Source organism: Mesoplodon densirostris, chromosome 1, assembly GCF_025265405.1.
Source record: "Mesoplodon densirostris isolate mMesDen1 chromosome 1, mMesDen1 primary haplotype, whole genome shotgun sequence".
NCBI lineage: Eukaryota > Metazoa > Chordata > Mammalia > Artiodactyla > Ziphiidae > Mesoplodon > Mesoplodon densirostris.
This window is the reverse complement of record NC_082661.1, coordinates 168,200,322-168,218,854: the sequence shown is the minus strand read 5'-3', so window position 1 is coordinate 168,218,854 and position 18,533 is coordinate 168,200,322. Positions and strand designations below refer to the sequence as shown.

At 37.7% G+C, this 18,533-nt stretch overlaps 1 protein-coding gene across 4 annotated transcripts in view; it reads left to right on the top strand.

Moving 5' to 3' along the window:
- The window catches only part of NRG3 (neuregulin 3), a 1,101,798-nt gene extending 1,089,395 nt beyond the window's left edge, over positions 1-12,403 (top strand). For 2 of the 4 annotated variants that reach the window (XM_060091635.1, XM_060091619.1), the window contains exons 7-9: positions 1,248-1,375; positions 5,688-5,858; positions 11,896-12,403. In XM_060091635.1, coding sequence (XP_059947618.1) covers positions 1,248-1,375; positions 5,688-5,858; positions 11,896-12,403 — 807 coding nt within the window. Of the gene's footprint in view, positions 1-1,247; positions 1,376-5,684; positions 5,859-11,580; positions 11,653-11,895 lie in introns of all 4 variants that reach the window. The other 2 variants (XM_060091615.1, XM_060091627.1) reach the window with 2 other exon arrangements.
- Positions 12,404-18,533: the final 6,130 nt, after the last annotated feature.

Here is an 18,533-nt window from a genome sequence, read left to right as displayed (position 1 = left end):
TTCTGTTTTGTTATTAAAAATAGTACCACTGACATACTTTGATGATTATATCATTTCCAACTTTTACAATTAATGATGGAAATCCCTAGAAGTAGTATTCTGCATCAAAGAGTACCAGTACTCTGCATCAAAGAGTACCTATATTTAATATTTTGCAACACATTGCCAATGTGTACCCCCAACAAATTAGTACCAACTCTATTTTCCTTGAATCTTTGCCTTTACTAAGTACTCCTGAAATTTAACGTTCTCTTTTCTGATTTTAATCTCTACAATGAGTTCAGTTATATACTTTTTTGTATGTATTCTGCATATCTTTGTTTTTCTGTGAAATTCTTTTTCATATATTACATGTGAATATCTGGATTTCAAAATCTAATTTGGTTATTAGTCTTCAAAAAATGTTATTTCTCAGCATAGTTTTCATTGGGGTTTCTAGAAAAGAAACTTGATAATCCTTGTTGCTTGTTCAAGTGCCAAGTGTCCAGGGAGTGTTAAACTTGACAACTGCTGCCTGATTGAGATGCCATGTGATATTTCTCTGGGAGCAAAGTTTGTCTCGATATGCCATAGCTATAGGGTTTTCTTTAGTCCCCTGTGCCTTGTGATATCTCATATTCAAAGGTGAAACCAAGGGTTAATAACTATAAAGAGTAAACTGTTCACACACTTCTCTTATTAGACATGGTAATTACCTGGTATCAGGCTGAAAGAGAGAAACAGTGGAGAGTAGTGGGCAGATACTATAAATCAAAGCCTTCCATAAATCTGAGACTTGTGAAGTTCACTCAATTAGCATTTATTGAATCCCTATTGTTAGTAGTCCATCTACTAATTAATTTTTTTTGTAAAATGTGCATTGAATTAAAAATTCCTTGTATTAACTTATATAATATTGTATATCAACTATACTCCAATAAAAAAAAATATGTGTGATTTTGGCTCTCAGGCATAGTGTGCCATGGGTAAAGACTGAAACAAAAAGATAGACTTAGGATTCTAACGTGAAGAACCCTGTTGAATGGACCTTATCTAATCACAAAGAGTTTGGGGGGCAAGAGGGGAGAGCATATTCAGTGTGTGAGAAATGGGATGAAAATGATGTTTTTGTCATTCTCCTGATCAGGTGCCCAGTGGAAAAGTTACTGGTAAGTTCCAGTAACTTTTTGATACCCAGCTGTAGTGTCAGAGGCCCTGCTTTCATAACTTCTCCTCCAGCTCAACCCTGTGCATGTGATTTCCCACAGTATTCAAAGGCGGAAAGGCATCCCGTGACTGCATTGGAGAAAATGATGGAGTCAAGTTTTGCTGGCCCCCAGTCATTCCCAGAGGTCCCTTCTCCCAACAGAGGAAGCCAATCTGTCAAACACCACAGGTACAGTTAGCTAATCATGGTGGGAATGGGTGCGTTGACACAATGTATAACACTGGACAACACATGCTGAGGAATGACAACATTGTTCAGGAGATACGATCGTTCTTGCTTCTCCTGTAGTTCCCCATGCAGTGGATGCTCAAGCAACTCCTAGCAGGCAAAGCAAAGATACCAGCAGGCAGCAATGCCCCTAGAGGAAGCCTAAAGGAACTATTAACAACACCCATCAAGTCTGCAGACACAGACCAGTGAATGAAACTATTGCAATCTGAAAAACTATTAAAAACATGATTTTCTGCAAATTTAATGACTAATTCTTCCCTAGGCAGCTGATAGGACATGCTCCAGGTCTTCCAACATGGTTCTCACCCAAAACTTTCCAGGGGGAAGAAGCCTGGCAAATCTTCTCCTTTGGTTGATTAGATCTTCCATTATCAATGGAGTGGGACTTTTTTTTTTTAAAGAAGCTGACTGTAAAAATTGGCTCTTTGGGGGAGAAAGCCAAAAATAAAGTTATCTTATAGAAGTTTTACAGCATTCTGAGGCTGAACAAATTCTTCAGCATCTTCTAGTCACATGCTGTGTTTATGCATAAGGAATCTGGAACTCCAAAAATTGAAAGTTTTGTTCTAAAGTGCCAACATTTGATACTTGTTAGAACAGACATTATGTTTATGTGCATCCAAAAATATTGATATGTCGTCTTTGTGGAAGCTGTCCAAAGATTTAAGCTTCCTTTTCTTAGTAAGAGGTACAGTATTTAAAAAATTCTTAATTATGGAGATTAAAATTTTTTTAATGGAATAGGTAAAAAATAACAATTGTTCCCAGCAATGGAAGATAAATGTTGTTGACCCTTGGTTTTCATATATGTAGGCAATATTTTGAAAACCACCATGAGAGAAGTATGCATTATTCAAGGAAACTAACTTCTCCCTCACCTTTCAGGGAGTCCCTAAAAAAGATTTTCTTGATGCTGGCCACATTTACTATGAGGTTTTCATGTCACTCTTGATACTAATCATTAGTACTTGATGGTAATTTTTATTCTTAATCTACATGGGTAGAGACTGAGGTACCAAGGGTTTGCTAAGTTAAAGGTTTCAACACAGGATGAAATATGTTTGGCTACTGGATAATTGCTTTAGTTATTAACTACAATTTTTGGTTTATATCAATTGGGGCATTTACAAATGTTTCCCTGCAAAAAGATTACTTCAGTTAACTGGACCTAGTGGACGTTCTCCAATTATGGAATTAAGTACAAAATTATTGGCCTTTTAGAAGACTTTTTTTTTTCCAAAAGAGCATTTTCCTCTGCTGATTGTAATACACATTAAAGTGGTATCCCATTCAGTCAAGTAAGGTAATTAAGTATAATATTAAGTACTATAATGTCGTACATGTTTTAAAGTTGATATGATAAGCAATTATAGCTTCTAATGTATTTGACCTGTAAATACCTACCCCTACTTTTGTCTGTTGATATACCTCCTCCTAAACTTGGGTTCTACTATGGTTTCTAGGAATCACTCACAGATCAAATAAGGAAGTCTCTAAGAGACCTTCTTTTTTATTTGGTTCAATGACATTGCAGTATTTGTTGGCATACATTGCGTCCTGATAGTAGATAGGCAAGGTTGATTTATAAAGTGCTTTTAGAACTTTGTAAATTATAGTTCAATATATCATAGCTTTTGTTTTGTAAAACATGCTGTAGACTTAAACGTTTTCGTGATTGATAACCTAGTCACTGATTTATACATCCTGCAAACTGCTGTGTAACTTCCTGAATGCCATTGGGTTAGAAAGCTTGAATAGTTGATTGATCAGTAGGTATAGAACTGTTTTTTAAGATGGGTTACTAGCTCATACTGGTAGACTTTTATGAATAATTCATTTCTTTTGTGCACTGCAAATATGACTCATTTGGATAACTCATTTATGAAACAAAGCTGTTAATTCAAGCCATTATTTCTCATGTTTAGTCAAAAAAAACCCTCTTTCTTTTTAAAGAAGAAATCTATTATGTCATGTTATACTTATTACATTATATTTTGGCAATATAACTCATTTATAGACAGCACGTGTAGGTTTTTTAAGGTGAAATAAGTCCAGGGTTTTCAGTGATTAGTATGAGCCTTTGTCAGTTTGGGCAGAGGAATCAAGGGAATTTACTTTGTTGAGCAGCTATTAAGTGCCAGACTCCCTGCTAAGCACTTTACATACTTTTTTAATCCCCAAAGCAATACTATGAAAATACCTAAACAAGTGCTAATACCTTTATTTGCATCTCTTCCACCCATCTCTAGGCTTTACCTTTTTCTGCCTTGCCTTGTGCACTAAGAGGGCAGCAGGCTCACTTGCCTTTGGGCTTCTGTTGGTTTCTTCCGATGCACAGGCAAGCTATGGAAGGACAGAGGCCAGTGAGGTCCTAGCACTTCTGCCCCCTCCCTCCCTGCCTGGTTGCCTCAGCTACAGCCCTGTTTCTGGCACTAGCCAAGAGGTCCTCTTCTTACAAGCCCTTTCTCTCTTCAGTCAGGTAACTACTCCTTCCCCTTGTCTTTTCAGTTACAGGGATGGTAACAGCTTCCCATTGTTACCAGCCCTTAGGTACAGTAGTATCCTGTATTTTTTTCTTTTTCTCAAACAGTGAACACACTTTTGTAAATAGCAAAATCTTCCCAAATGACCCAATATAGAGTGCCATCTATTTCCCCCCAGGACTCTGACTGATACAAGTACTTTCCCCAGTATCATACAGACCTGATGCAGCTAATTCTAGCATCCAGGCCTGACTACGCTGTGGACTCCACAATTGCCACTGGATGGTATAGGCAGAAGCTGGAAGGGAGGAAAACAAATTAGTTATTATTGAGCTCCTTAAACTCGTTGGCTTAGTGACCTAACTAGAGGTCCCTTGTTGTTAGGCATGTTAGGACTCAATACACTCAACCCAGAAATATTATGATGAAGTTGTAATAACGTTGCCAGGTATGATCTGATGTTTGCACAAACTCAGGAAGTTAATGTTGGGCTTGATGAATCTGAAGTTATAAAGTGTGATCATTTCACCTTGCCCAAACCAGGAAGGTGGCTACTAGCACTCATTTGTCAGGTTCTCAAATTCTGACCTTAAATGATATTTAAGAAGTTTTGTATTTATTAAGTGGAAATAACAGTAATGTTAGTGGAGGGAAAACTTACAGAACTCCAAATAATGTATTAATATGGGTAAAATTCATTTGGGGGACTGGTTCCTTTAGAACTTTACTGAAATTTTGAAAATGTTTTTGCTGTTTCTGTGTGTGGTTTTATTGCTATTTTCAGAGCTAAATGAGTAGGAACACAAAAAATTCTAAGTTCCCTTATTGGCATCTCATGGAATGTCTGCACAGGAACAAAGTTCTCACAGTTCACATGGCAGTAGGGTAAATTCAGTGGGATGGAGGGAGGAATGGATATGGAATAAGTAATGCGTCAAATTAGTAATTGATTTCTGTAAAGAGTCTAGTTCTTTGTCTAACGTGATCTGTGTAGGGATCTTACCTGAGGTATGTCCCATTTATGCCTTGCCATTTGATGGCATCTGGCATGGTTATTTGGGTGTATGGGTCAAGCAAAATATACGATCAGATGTTTATTAAAAGCAAACTCAAAGGGTTATTATGGGATTATATAAAATCATGTGTGTGAAACTTTTGAAAATTGTAAAGCACTATAGAATTTAAAGAATCTTTCATTCAATTAAAAAAAGTTAAAGCAAACTCAAAAGAAAAATAAGTTAGGTTCTCAGGATTTGTGAAAATTTGAGACAGTGAACTGCAAAAGTAACATATATATTAAGGAGAGAAGGGCAATTAAAATAAGGTTAGTTTATTCTACCACTAACACAAGTGAAATTTTCCCCATAAAGCCCTTAAGGCTTCCTGGGTTTAGTTCTTGGCAGTGTTTAATAACAAGGCCATTTTTATTTCTATTAAAGGCACTTTTTGTAGCTTGGATAATAAGGGAGAATGCCTCAAGCGCACCTCGTTGGCTGGAAAGCTGGTGTTATTTTAGTCCATTGTGCTCCAGACTGGAAAGCCAGAAACACAGGAACTGGAACTTCTTTTCTTCTCAGTCTCTCCAAAGATAAATAAAGCTCAGCAACTTCCAATCCCTCCTAACAGATATCCTACAGGCATGGATGGAGCCTGAACTAGAACTTTGAGGATCTAGGGTGGAAATGCAGTGCTTGAAAAGTTTCAGCAGTCACCTGTGAGGTTATTGCTATGATCAATTTGTTTGTTGGTTTTCTTTCCACCAGCAGGACTCTCTCTTCTTGCTGCAGTCCAGGGCAAAGGAGTGGTATGCTCCATAGGAATGCCTTCAGAAGGACACCCCCCTCGCCCCGAAGTAGGTTGGGCGGAATCGTGGGACCAGCATATCAGCAACTCGAGGAATCAAGGATCCCAGACCAGGATACGATACCTTGCCAAGGGTAGGTCTTAAAAGCAATGGAATTTAGGGAGGGTGTTATGAATGATATCGTTTTAAATTGAGTTATTATGTTCCTTGGGGTTTTATTCACTGATTTCATCATTATTTGGCTATTTATGCTTGCTTCCACCTTTGTTCCACAAAAGAATAACTTTAAAAAACAGATACAATGGAAATAGATATTAGGGAAATGGTAGATGGAAAAGATATACAGCATTAAGAAGAAAGTAAGTGTATAGACATCTAGACACTATGTTATTATTGCAGTTGCTAAAATAACTGGGAATGTGTCTGATTTTAAAACAGAGATTTCTTAGGACAACTAAAGTGTTCCTTCATCCTTAGGTTTGGAAAAAAAAGTGCTTAATTCTCTAATCACTATTGTGGACAATACCGTAACAAAAACCTGTAACATATATATAGCATCTGCTCCTTCGAGCATTCTTGAACAAGTCTCAGTCAGTGTTGACAGAGTATTGTCAAGGCACAACTAGCTGAACTCAGATCTCTAGTTTCATTCACAGTGCAGGGATGGAAAAATTGGCTTTGGACTCCATGGCTGTTGCTCATCCTTGCAGTGTAAAAAGTGTCCCTTCCTCTCAGTGGACACAGACCCTCATAGGGCTCATAGCATGGTGAGTGGAGTGTAGAATGAATTTTAGCCACCACTCACCTAACAGACATAAGCTGTTCAACCAAGTATGGCAGCCCTTATCAAAACTGACTGAATTTCAAATCTCATCTTTGCCCCTTACTACTTGTAGGAATTTGAGAAAGTTTTAACATCTGAGCTTACGTTTTCTCGTCTATAACTTGAACAAAATAATACCAGCTTTCCTGAGGGTTGTTGGGCAGATTAAAAAGAAATTACATGTGTCAAGAGCTTGTACCTGACACATGGTAAACAGAGAAGGGGTACCTGTAGCTATTGTCGCAGGAACCATTATTCTCATTAATTTCAGGAGCAGTGCAATCAGGCTTTACTCCAGAAATTCCAAGAATCCATTTCCTCACTCAAGCCAGGTTCTTGTTGCATCTAGTTTTTCTCTCTCTGAATCAGCCAGGCTAGGCTTCTTTGCTGCTGTGGTCTGGGTGATTTTTCCACCCTGTCTGTAGCAAGTTAAAAGCCAAAGCAGCTTTGAGGTCTGCCCCAGACGCTTACCTTTGTCTTTTCTTCTGGGTGATATATATGCAACAATGCCATGTCTGACAAATCTCAGCAACCGATTTCTGTAGGAATACTAGAAGATAGGAAATAAATAGCCTGTGTCTGGATTTTGTAATTTTGAAGCAATTCCAAATAGACTGTAAAATATATTTGGTAAGATCTGAGGTGAGATTTACACATTCAACATAACAGCTAAGTTGTCCAAAATGTATAATGCAAGTCAAGAAGTAGTTTGCATTTCTCTTTGCCTTATATATGGAAAAGGGGCTTGCATTTAGCCTATAATTAATCATGTTTCATAATTACTTTTCTTCTGAAATCACTAATAATATCTGTTACTTAGGTTTCTTTTTTTTTCCCCCCTGGGGTGAACGTTGGAGTGAGAATGAGTGAGGTGAAATCAAATTAGAGATTTTGTGAGTGGAGAGAGAACGCAGCCCGTGCTGTCTTTCTTCTGTTGGGCACTGTTATGGCTATTGTTTTGTTTTGGTTCAATCATCACTGGGTTTGGAATATTCTCTCCAATTGGCTAGCCACCTGTATTTTCCTATGTGATATGCACCTGATGTTGATAAATGGTGACTCTAAGTCACTGTGTGCTCGGCCCAATGAGTCTCAGGGAGCAATCTCTTTCTCAATTCTTGACAACAGATATTTCCCACTCCTGGGGGACTGACCATCTCTCCGGACTGGAAATGGGATTGGTAATAGAATTTCACAGCTAAAGGCCCTCTTCAAATCTGGCCCTAGCCTGGAGGGGGAGTGAATTAATTTATAAGAGCCATCTGCTGCTTGTTTATCAAGCATGTGGGTGCTGTCTGCTAGTTAGATTCCCGGTGTATATGATGTCTCTCCTTGACACTAATTTCAACCCAGCTTGAACCCAGTGCCTGACTTAGTGAAGCTTGAGGAGGGAGTCAGGTAGACAGGAACTTCTTCAAGAGCCTTTCCCCGATCAGTGGATTGATGATAGCCATAGCAGTGGCTCACAGAGCTGTGAACTGGGTTATGTCAGAGAATCAAACTAATGGAATCATGTACTAGACAGAAAGAGATGGAATCACAAGTTAGATTGCTACCTTCAAAGTAGAAGGGATCAAAACATACTGATTATCCACCTCACTTAAATAGCAACTTTACAAACTTATATTCAATTATTCTTCAGGAAGTGTACAGATGAACACACTAAAGATAGCAGAATTTAACCCAAGGTGGGATAGCCCACGTAAAAGAAGTGGATTGAATACAGGCCTTTCTGACTAAATAAACCACTAAACCAGGAAAGGAATCTGAAGAAAAATCACAGTCATGGATGGTGATGTGTAAATGGAATCTCTAATTGTATGGCTCCAGAAGGAGAAGTAGATTGCTTCAATTTTGTCAGTTCATTCTAATTCCATATGCACCAAGAACTGGGTCTTGGGAGTCCTCTGGGGAAACACTGATTTCTTGGCCTGACCCCTGAATTACTGGGAATCAAACCAAATGGCTAACTGTTGAAATCTTCCCTCTTTAAAAGGATGTTTTGACTCACATAGTTACAGAGGAAATATACTTGTGATTACTTTGTTGAGGGATTGGAGGAAAGGCAGTCCAACCAATCCAAACTGGTGTTTTACAGTCAATGAATGACAAGCTCATGGATCAAAGGTGTGACAGAGTCATTGACTCTGAAGGGATACAGAACTCTGAGTATCTTCTAATCAAGAATCATACCTAGAAATGTAACTCTCAAACTTCTGGAGAGTAGTATCACCTCCTAATCAAAGACCAGTGCTAGGACACCCAGAGCAACTCTAGGAAGGGAGGGAGGACTAGTAGTGTGCCTGTACTGGAATAGTGAAGAGGCATTACTTCACTGAGTCCTCAGAGCAGTCCCTCTAGATCAGTATTGCTACCTGATGGTTTTAATTAATGAGAGAATTAAGGTAAGGCTGCTGTGTTTGCCTAAGATTCCAGAGCATGTAATGGTGGTGAGACTTGAAATCCTCTCTGATCCAAAACACAATCACATTTTTGGAGAGTTCTAATTGTTTAAAGTGCATCTTCATGTTAGGGCAGCATTTTAGATTTCAGTTGTTGCCAGCATGTGATCCATACCTGGCTTGTGAGATGATGTGTAAGTCAACTCCTTCAGTCAGCAAGCAGGCATATTAGAAGACTGCTCCAAGTTTGGCTTGAATTGCCTTTGATTACTTCTTAGTCATGTGTTTTGCCGAAAGACTTACTTTCAGTTTCAAGTTCGGAGGATTTGTTGGCAAAATAACCACTCAACACTTAATTAAGTAAGAAATAAGAAAGCTTGTTACGTTAGTTATAGCACAGAGATAAGCAAAATAGTAAGAAATAAATGTATTTACAATCACCAAATTGGGGAAGTACCTACATCCAGATGCAAGCAACGCTGTGACGTCCCTTGAACAGCAATTTGGAGTCCCAGTTGGAAGGTCCCGGGCGGTGCGTCCACTCCATGGATGAGAGTTCAGAGTGCAGCCGGAAGGAGTCCTGCTTTTAATGCCAAGCCGCAAGCTGATAATCATCAGTTTACGTGCAAATATGCAGCTCTGGCTATTATCATAAATGCTCTGATCTCTAGTCATAAGTCTCAGAATGTTCACTGATCCCCGGGATTTGGCCAGATTCCCAAGGCCCAGGAAGCTTCGTGACTTACTCCCTTATCTGTTGGTTCCCAAGACTTGTTAGCACCGTTTCTGCTGACCTGCATGTAGTCCAGCAGTTCGGTATGTAGCTCCTTTCAGGGTCTTTGTTTAGTCGGAGGCCTACTGTTGCCTCTGAAGCCTGAACAAGACTATTAATTTTTTCAACATCATGTCACGTTGTGCACTTGCGTCAACAATTGACTGAATCCTCTAAGATACTTACACCTTTATCCATCATTTTTACAAATAATGTTTAGATCCAGGTATTAAGAATTGGCACTATCACCATCACATTTCAACCTGTTAGATTCTACTCACTGATACACTCTGATGATGGTCCATGTGAAAGACGATTTTATCCTCATTAAATTTCTGTGCCATTGGTGAATCTGATAGCAGACATTCTGTATCTTCATACACGTTAATGGTGCTAAGGAAAGAACACAAAAGCCTGCAATTTGTCCCCTTTCTTCTTGTTGAAATTGATTCATTGATCAGAAACTTTAGGTTCAGATTTTCAGTCATAGAACACTAAGGAGAAAGTCGTTGAGGTCCCCCAGGGAATTTCTTTGTATGTGGCTATATAATTTGTGCAGGTAAAGATTTTACATCTCAAAGAAGGTCTGAGATGCCCACTCATTTCTGGCTTTCATAGTAACAATTAAAATAAGACAACGTGGGTTTAACTTCTTCCTCTGCTGCTTACCAAGGGTGTAATTTGGGGCAAGCCCTTTGGGTATTCCTTAGTCCAGTTTATTTATCCATTATGTGGTAATAAATAAACCACACAGTTTTTGTTTTTGTTTTTAAATCAATGGAGGTAATTAGAGGTGAAAGTGCTTTCTGAAAGCTCTATGTGAATGTTTGTTAGCTCTTGTTTTTAACTGGGATATTAAGGGAGTGTTTACCTTGAAGATCTGTTCATGTATTCCTGAGTCTGTTCCATCAAAATTTATTGATTGCCAACTCCGTACTAGACTCAGTAAGAGAGGGTAGAACACAATAACACCTAAATTTTTTCCCTATCTTTTCACACTGTCTGGCAGAAAGACAGATCTCTACATTGCTCCCATCTTGTCTTTACAATAAAGGTTTCTAATATTTAGTATGCAACACACTTCACTGCAATTATTCTTTCCATGTATAAACATGATTTTTATTTACATTATAATGTAAGACAAGGGGAATGAGATTCATTATATTAAGGATGAATGCATTTAGATTATGCTTAAATTTTAATGTTTGTTTAAGGTTAAAATTGAGGAAAAATAATTGAGAAATAGAATAAATACTACTGTTCAAGTACCCAAACTACATTTCTGTGAACCTACAATATCCCTGCCTCACTTTTTGGCACTGGAAAGTTCAGAGGCAAAGGAAAATTCACTAGCTCTGAACAAGCAAGAAGGGGGCCAGCCAGGTTCTGGCATATTTAAGCCACTTGGAATGGCACAATGGCATTCTCAACAAGCCATTACCATGCACCCATGAACTACCTTACTTGGCTCCAGAAACCATGTCGAGGCCCTGTGGAACTCACTTCCTGTTCATCTTGGGCAGACAGAGGAACTGTATGCCTCTCATTCCATCTTCTAGGCTCAGCAAACTGTCAGTGAGGCAGTTCTTACCGAGCAGAGTGCCAGTGGAAATTGGATTTGGTCCCCCTAAAATCAGTGTGAAGCAGAGAAACTCAGGACTTTAGTACCTTGATGCTTAATATTGGGCTTCCTGATTGCCTCCACGTAGGGTGGCCACAAGGAGTCTACACTGGACTAAACCAGGGCTGAGAGGGTGGTCAGGTTGATGGAGTGGAGTAATGCCATTATGGGTTTCCTGTTTGTCACTATGGAAGGGCCACACTTACCTGCTCAATCCCCATTTACTTTGTATTCTAGGATAGAGGTCAGGAAGACTATATCCCACCTGCCTATACAGCTGTGGTGTGTTGAAAGATCCCTGGATTTAAAGTAAGAAGATCTGGGTTTGAGTCTCAGTCTGTCACTTATTTTCTGTGTGACCTTGGGCAAGTCACTTCACCTATCTGAGCTTCAGTTAACTTCTCTGTTTAACTGGGAACATAGTATCCGTCTCATGGGGTTGCTGTGAGAATTCAGTGAGATGGTGCATGTGGAAAGTGCTTTGTTGACTGAATAGTGCTCTCAGGAAGCTGGGAAGAGTGCAGAATATGTAACACTTTGTTTCTTCTTCAGGTATTCATCCAGTGGTTTAACAACCCAACAAAATGCATCAATAAATATGCAACTGCCTTCGAGAGAGACAAACTCCTATTTTAATAGCTTGGATCAAACGGACCTGATGGGATATTCATCCCCAAGGGCCAGTTCCGTGCCCATCATCCCCTCAGTGGGTCTAGAGGAAACCTGCATGCAAATGCCAGGGATTTCTGAAGTCAAAAGCATCAAATGGTGCAAAAACTCCTACTCTGCTGATATTGTCAATGTGAGTATTCCAGTCAGCGATTGTATTATAGCAGAACAACAAGAAGTGGAAATATTGCTAGAAACTGTCCAGGAGCAGATCCGAATTCTGACTGGTGCCAGGCGGTCAGAAGACTACGAACTGGCCAGCGTAGAAACCGAGGACAGTGTGAGTGAAAACACAGCCTTTCTCCCCCTGAGTTCCACAGCCAAATCAGAACGAGAGGCCCAATTTGTCTTAAGAAATGAAATACAAAGAGACCCTGCATTGACCAAGTGACCTGAGATGTAAGAATCTGTGCATTCTATGCTTTGCTCAACAGGAAAGAGAGGAGATTAAATACAAATTATTTATATGCATTAATTTAAGAGCATCTACTTAGAAGAAACCAAATAGTCTATCACCCTCATAGTGTTTTTTAACAAAATATTTTTTTAAAGGGAAAGAAACGTTTCAGGAGGGATAAAGCTTACCACTAAAGCTTTTGGGTAGAATTTTGAATACAATTTCATTTAGTCCCAACACTGTCCTCTTTGGCTCTTAGATGTGGGCAATTCAGACTCTCAGCCCCACAGTGCCAGTGACCTCATAAAAAAGTGCTGGCAGTTACCCGGTTTCAAAGAGAAGAGATGTATACCAAGGGTGGACATGCCAGCGAGCAGGTGGCCCTTGCCATCTGGCTTGCCAATCCCTAAATTTCTATTCACTCGACAGCCTCATCACAGGTTATGTCACGTCAACAAATGTAGTGTTTTCTACTTACTTTTTGAAGAACGGCACAAAGACTCTGGAAGGAGAGGGACAGGAGACAGAGGGAGTCATGGGGCAATCTTAGCCACTCTTACGTGCCAGCTTCCTCTGAAATTTGAAGGCACAGAATCTCAGAGGGAGGTAAGAAATTATTACAGAAAAAGAGACAAAAACATCACACTGTCATGTCACTAAAATCATGCTAATAGCTAATAGAAATGTTTTCGTTTGAGATCGTTTAGGGGCTCCAAAGGAGCATTTCTCAGTGTGCGTGCCTGTGTGCGTGTGTGTCTGGGCTTGCTCACTCAAGCACCGGTATGCTGTATGCACATATGTTCATTGTGCGTATGTGTGTGCATGTGTGTGTGTTAAGCTTGCTCAAATTTGTTCTGAAACATCAGGGAATCTAATATTCAGAAAAAATTTCCCTCTTAGATCTGTTCGCTTTAAATTTTTCCATTAAGTATGAAGTTCAGTTAGTAAACCAAGGTCACATGCATGGTGGGGTCCTATAAAACTCTTGACAATGTCTAGACTATTTTCTGATGTGAATATTTTTGAGAGGAACAGCTATTGGCTCATTAATAATGTCAGTATCACAAGGCGAGTTGGGGATGTGTATTTTGAATCCTGCGTACTTAAATTATTTATACAAGCCAATGATCAAATTGATAGTTACCCTTTGTTTTCTCATTTTCCTCATTACTTTTGGTAGCAAGTCTACTACACGTGGACCAAGACATTGGCTTCTGTGGTTAATATGGAAAGAATAAATTGTTGAAATCACAAAGCCCAGCCTATTCAGTTCACAGGAAGCCCCCCCCGCAAAGAACAGTAAATTGTGTTGTATGTTCATTTGGAATAAAGCAATATTTTTACCACTGCTAAGGTGAACTGAAACTTCTGAAGATTTGTCTGTTTTATTTACCCTTATTTTCATGGGGCATTCAAGGACATTAGTGTTCATATAACTAGTTTTTTTCCAATTATTGGTGGCGTTGAGTTGTTATGTTTACACTGTTTTAAATAAAAAGGCATAGTATTTGAAAGTATATAAAAGATTTCTTTTACTGAAGTTTGGGAAAACCTTGATTAAGACTTCCTGTGGAAGACTCACATTCCACTGAAAAGGAATGTAACTAACTATTTCTGAATCAAGTATTGAATATACACAATTCTTATTTAAGGTTAAGCTGTTTCTGTTTAAATTACGTTGCAAATTGCTCTCTGAGAACATTCTTTCTTTGATAATAGACATAAATAGACATAATGCCATACAGGGAAAATAAAGAACATTGTGTTCTTATCAACACTGTTTAGTGGAAATTCAAAAGTCTCAAATGTTGAAAACATTTTGGTAGAAATGCGTTTTATATTTAACAAAAGCTTCATGGTGTTCCTTAGTTGTCCCACTATTGTTCCTTTGTTTTGAATATAGAGGTAATACTAGACTCTTAAAAAGGATTATTACAACTTTTTAATGTCTCAATTATCTAAATTCTCATTTAGAAATAGTATATCTTTGGGAAAATTTTAGAAAAATGGTTTTAATTAACTGGTGTATAAAAACCCCATAACTTGCATATTCAATATGCTATTATGTTGAAATTTATCACAATTATCAAACATTCACTGGAAGTCCTCCCAAGTCAACCTTGTCTTGGGTTTTTCACTAAAATGCTACATGTTGCATATCTAAACGGATTCATACAGAATCCACCTAATTAGGAGTTTGTGTATTTTGTGACTCAGTGCAGTTATTTCTTTTTTAACATCTTTCACTGCCGTTATATTAATATATCTTTTGCTCTAAGGAGATCGAAGGTTGTCAATCAAACTTAAGTCCTGATCCGACACCTTATTTTTTTTTTAAAGTAGCACTATATATTATGTGATTATAAACAGCCTCGTGTGTTCTAAAATGTATGAAAGTTACACACATCCACTGGCGGCCAGATGTAAAATTTAGAGATAAAATTATGTCCAAATTGATAGTAGAGACAAAAATCCTCTGTAAAGAACAATTATTAATGGTCACTTTCAGTGGTCATTTGTCTCCTTTTGGAATATGAAGCTCTCCTGTGAAAAGGGTCCACACTCAAAAAGCACCTCTTTGGGCACCAGCAGACAAGTGCTGATAGCATCAAGACTTTCAAAGTTGATCTAATGTGGCCAACACCTGGAGACATCGATACCTTGTCCTTCAAGCTCACGTGCCTACAGAGAAGTGTTTATTTCTACAAGACACTTTTGATTTTGCTTCATTTTCCCTGTATTTGTTATGTGACTAGGTATTGGGAGATTTGGTAATTAAGTTAGTTACATATTCGTTATTTACTGGAGAATGAATGTCACTCATTATTTTTCACTCTGCATCATCTGATGTCTTTTTTTATAAAGTGTGTGTTATTCTGATTTGCCAGTCACTTCTATAGAATGCTGTTGTTCAAAATATATGAACAATTTTATGCTAATGAGAAATAGTGGAAATTATGTTGGAGAATTGGCATCTAAGTTCTCTGATTTTTGTATGCACATCAAGTGCTCTATGTTTTACACTCTTGTCCAATATCTACCTTGCTATGGGTGAAGGACTAAATATTTGTAGATAGATCAAATCTCCAATGATTTACATAATTTCCAAGCAGCAATAGCAAGGTCCTCTGGAGGAGAAACAGTGCTATTTTCAGGACTCCACAATTAACCTGTTTTGATCATAACATATCAGGCCTACCAAAAAGAGAACAGAAAGGCCAAGCAGATTTCCAGAGAATGATCACTGGCTTCTGAATTGACTGACAGCTACAATTTGAGTGGGGCTTTTGGCGACTATGGCTAAAGCTCTCAATAACCAGGTCTCCACCAGAATATGCTTGATGTATGCAGCAGTCACTCACACTTACCTTGCAGTATGGTGCTATAGGAAACCATGACTCCCTAAGTGAGGGGGGATGGTGACGCCTTTGATTCCAGTCCTGTAAACCAGAAAATATTGCCCTTAGACAAGTGCTAGGAAACATTTCCCAAATGAGTATATAGTATACCTAGGAACACAGCAGGAGGGGTGGGGTTTTTATTTGAGCTTTTGGTATCCAGGAAACATTTTATATATAAAGAATACTTTTTAAATTATTATTCAGTTGTATAGATTCAGTACAGTGTATTCAATGATAGCATGTCTGTACTCTGTTTGTACTTTAGTCTACAGAAATTCAGTCTTCATCCAAGAAAGAATGGTACAATGTTTCTGGGCTGTTCTCAATTTTAAATGCATCCCAATATGTCATGGGAAATGAGGCCTTTAAATAAGCTTTATCTCTTCCTCTTTTATTCTTTCTTTCCCTTTTAAAGAAATAGTGAGGGTAAAGGAAGAAATTCATTCCTTACGATCAACATCATTCTCTCATAATAATCTGTTTCCTACTGTGACTACACACACACACACACACACACATACATATATAAGTATATATGTATGTATAAAATATATATGTATATTACATTTAGTTTGATTATTTTGGTGGCTTTATTTTTGCTTCATTTGACAAATATTGAAGTGACTGCCTCATGGAATGCCAACGAAATAATATAATTTAGAAATCAGCCAACTTGGCAATGTTTAGGTAATACAGGCATTTTCTAGTTTTTTCTCTTTCTAAGGTAAGCAGAAATATCCTTGGATTGGAAAATTCAAAAGACCCTGGAGTAGAATGTCTGCTAGATTCTCTCTTAGAAACGAAGATTAAACTATGGGTATATATGATTACTGTCCCTATAGTGTATAATTTCAAATATATTTTTTTTACAAATTTAACCATTAGATCTCTCAAAGGGGCCTAAACAGGTGTCTTTGACTTCTAGTGCCCAATGAACTCTAGTAAGGAGTTATGGTGAGGGCAGAATGGTGGTGGGGAAACCACATGTTAATGTTGGATACCCAGTGAAGATGTTAAGATACTAGCAGAGATGACCAGACTTAAAAGTACTAGGCCTCTAGTACTTTGATAACTTTTTGTCATAAAAACCTGTATTGATTGCATGTGTATTGTTGCCTATGAAAGAATTAATGATACGATAGCAAATAATTCTTATTGTTGGAAATGAATTAGAAAATCCTTATATTGGAAGTTGTCTTTGTGAAAGCTTCTGATTTGTGTATGCATAATAGTAGCTCCATGACCCCATCTGTCAAATAAGGAGGATGATCTAGTTCATCTCTGATTTCCCTTTCAAATTGGATGGAATGTTATCCAATCATTCCAACTCAGACTTTACCTCATTACATGTCATCCAGTAACATAACCCTTTGGAAAGAAAATGGCTGTAAGACTTCAAAATTATTGGAATCTGTATATCAACCTGTGAATGACTTACATTTATAATATTCCATTTAATTTCCATGGAGAAATAGACAGGATCCCTTTTGTGATTGTTGTTAAAGTAAATTTACCTAGGCCAGGGAATAAAGAAGAAGGGATGGCCAAGAAAATATCTAATTTCAAAGCTTGAGCATCAAAATTTGCCCCAGATTTTTGAGTATTTGCCACAGATTTTTTTTCAAGAAACTGTAAACTGTGAACTTTTATTGAAGCCAGAGCAAACGGTTCTGCAGAGAAGGCATGAGACCTTGAAGCTGTTCTCCTCTCATAGAAGCCGTGACACACTCTCATTGGATACACAGGATATTTACAGATATTTTCAATTATTTGCATCTCAAACTTCTTAACATAAACTCTCCAATTAATAGTGAATAAATTCTCTTGAGACACTATTCACATTATAGTTGGAAATAATCCTGTCTTTGGGGGACACAATAGACCAAAAAATGCAGAGGTTACTTACTTAATTTTAGTTGTAATTGCTGTTTTTAACAAATTAGTATCTGTTGGCTCTTCCAGCAGCATCCTGAGTAGCATTAATTCTCCCATCTATAATTTATCTTCATTGAGGTCAACATCTGAATTCCTAAGTATTTAAAAAAACAACACAGAATGTTGAAAACCTGAATCAAAAACAGTACATCTCTTTAAATTGTGTTGGTTTTTAAAGTTATATGGATTCCATATAGTTGTTTACAAAATTGAAATAGAAGGGAAAAAATTCACATTTTCTTAACTTGTTTTTAATATATTTAGATGTCTGATAAACCACTCATACAGCCTTGTTACACTTTACATTGATCTTTCTGAAATAAATTTAAATGTAAGGGCTTAAACAATCACACACACACACACACAGAGCACAGTACACATGGTGTGTTAAAACTCAATGTTGTACTCCTTTTCCTTAGATTTTTCCTTTACAGGTCACCCAAGTATGTGACACTGCAAACTCTTATGACATGGAAGACCTTGATTTTAGATATGTTTCTTAGGAAATGCCTACAGCAAAAAAATATATAGTGATTATCTTTTAAGGTTTGTTCTATATAGCCTGCTTTTGAATTTTATCTTTACTAATAAAAGTCTGGAGAATAGATACATTTGTTCAAACTGAAACAAATGGAAGAATGGAAAACTTACCTTAAAATCACTACACATTTTCCAGTAGCCAATGTATATATTTTAAAGATAATTAGTGGGAAATTAATTGGCTCTTTCTTAATTTTTCAAGGATGCAACTGTATACATTAAATCTAAATAAACAAATTCACTTCTTC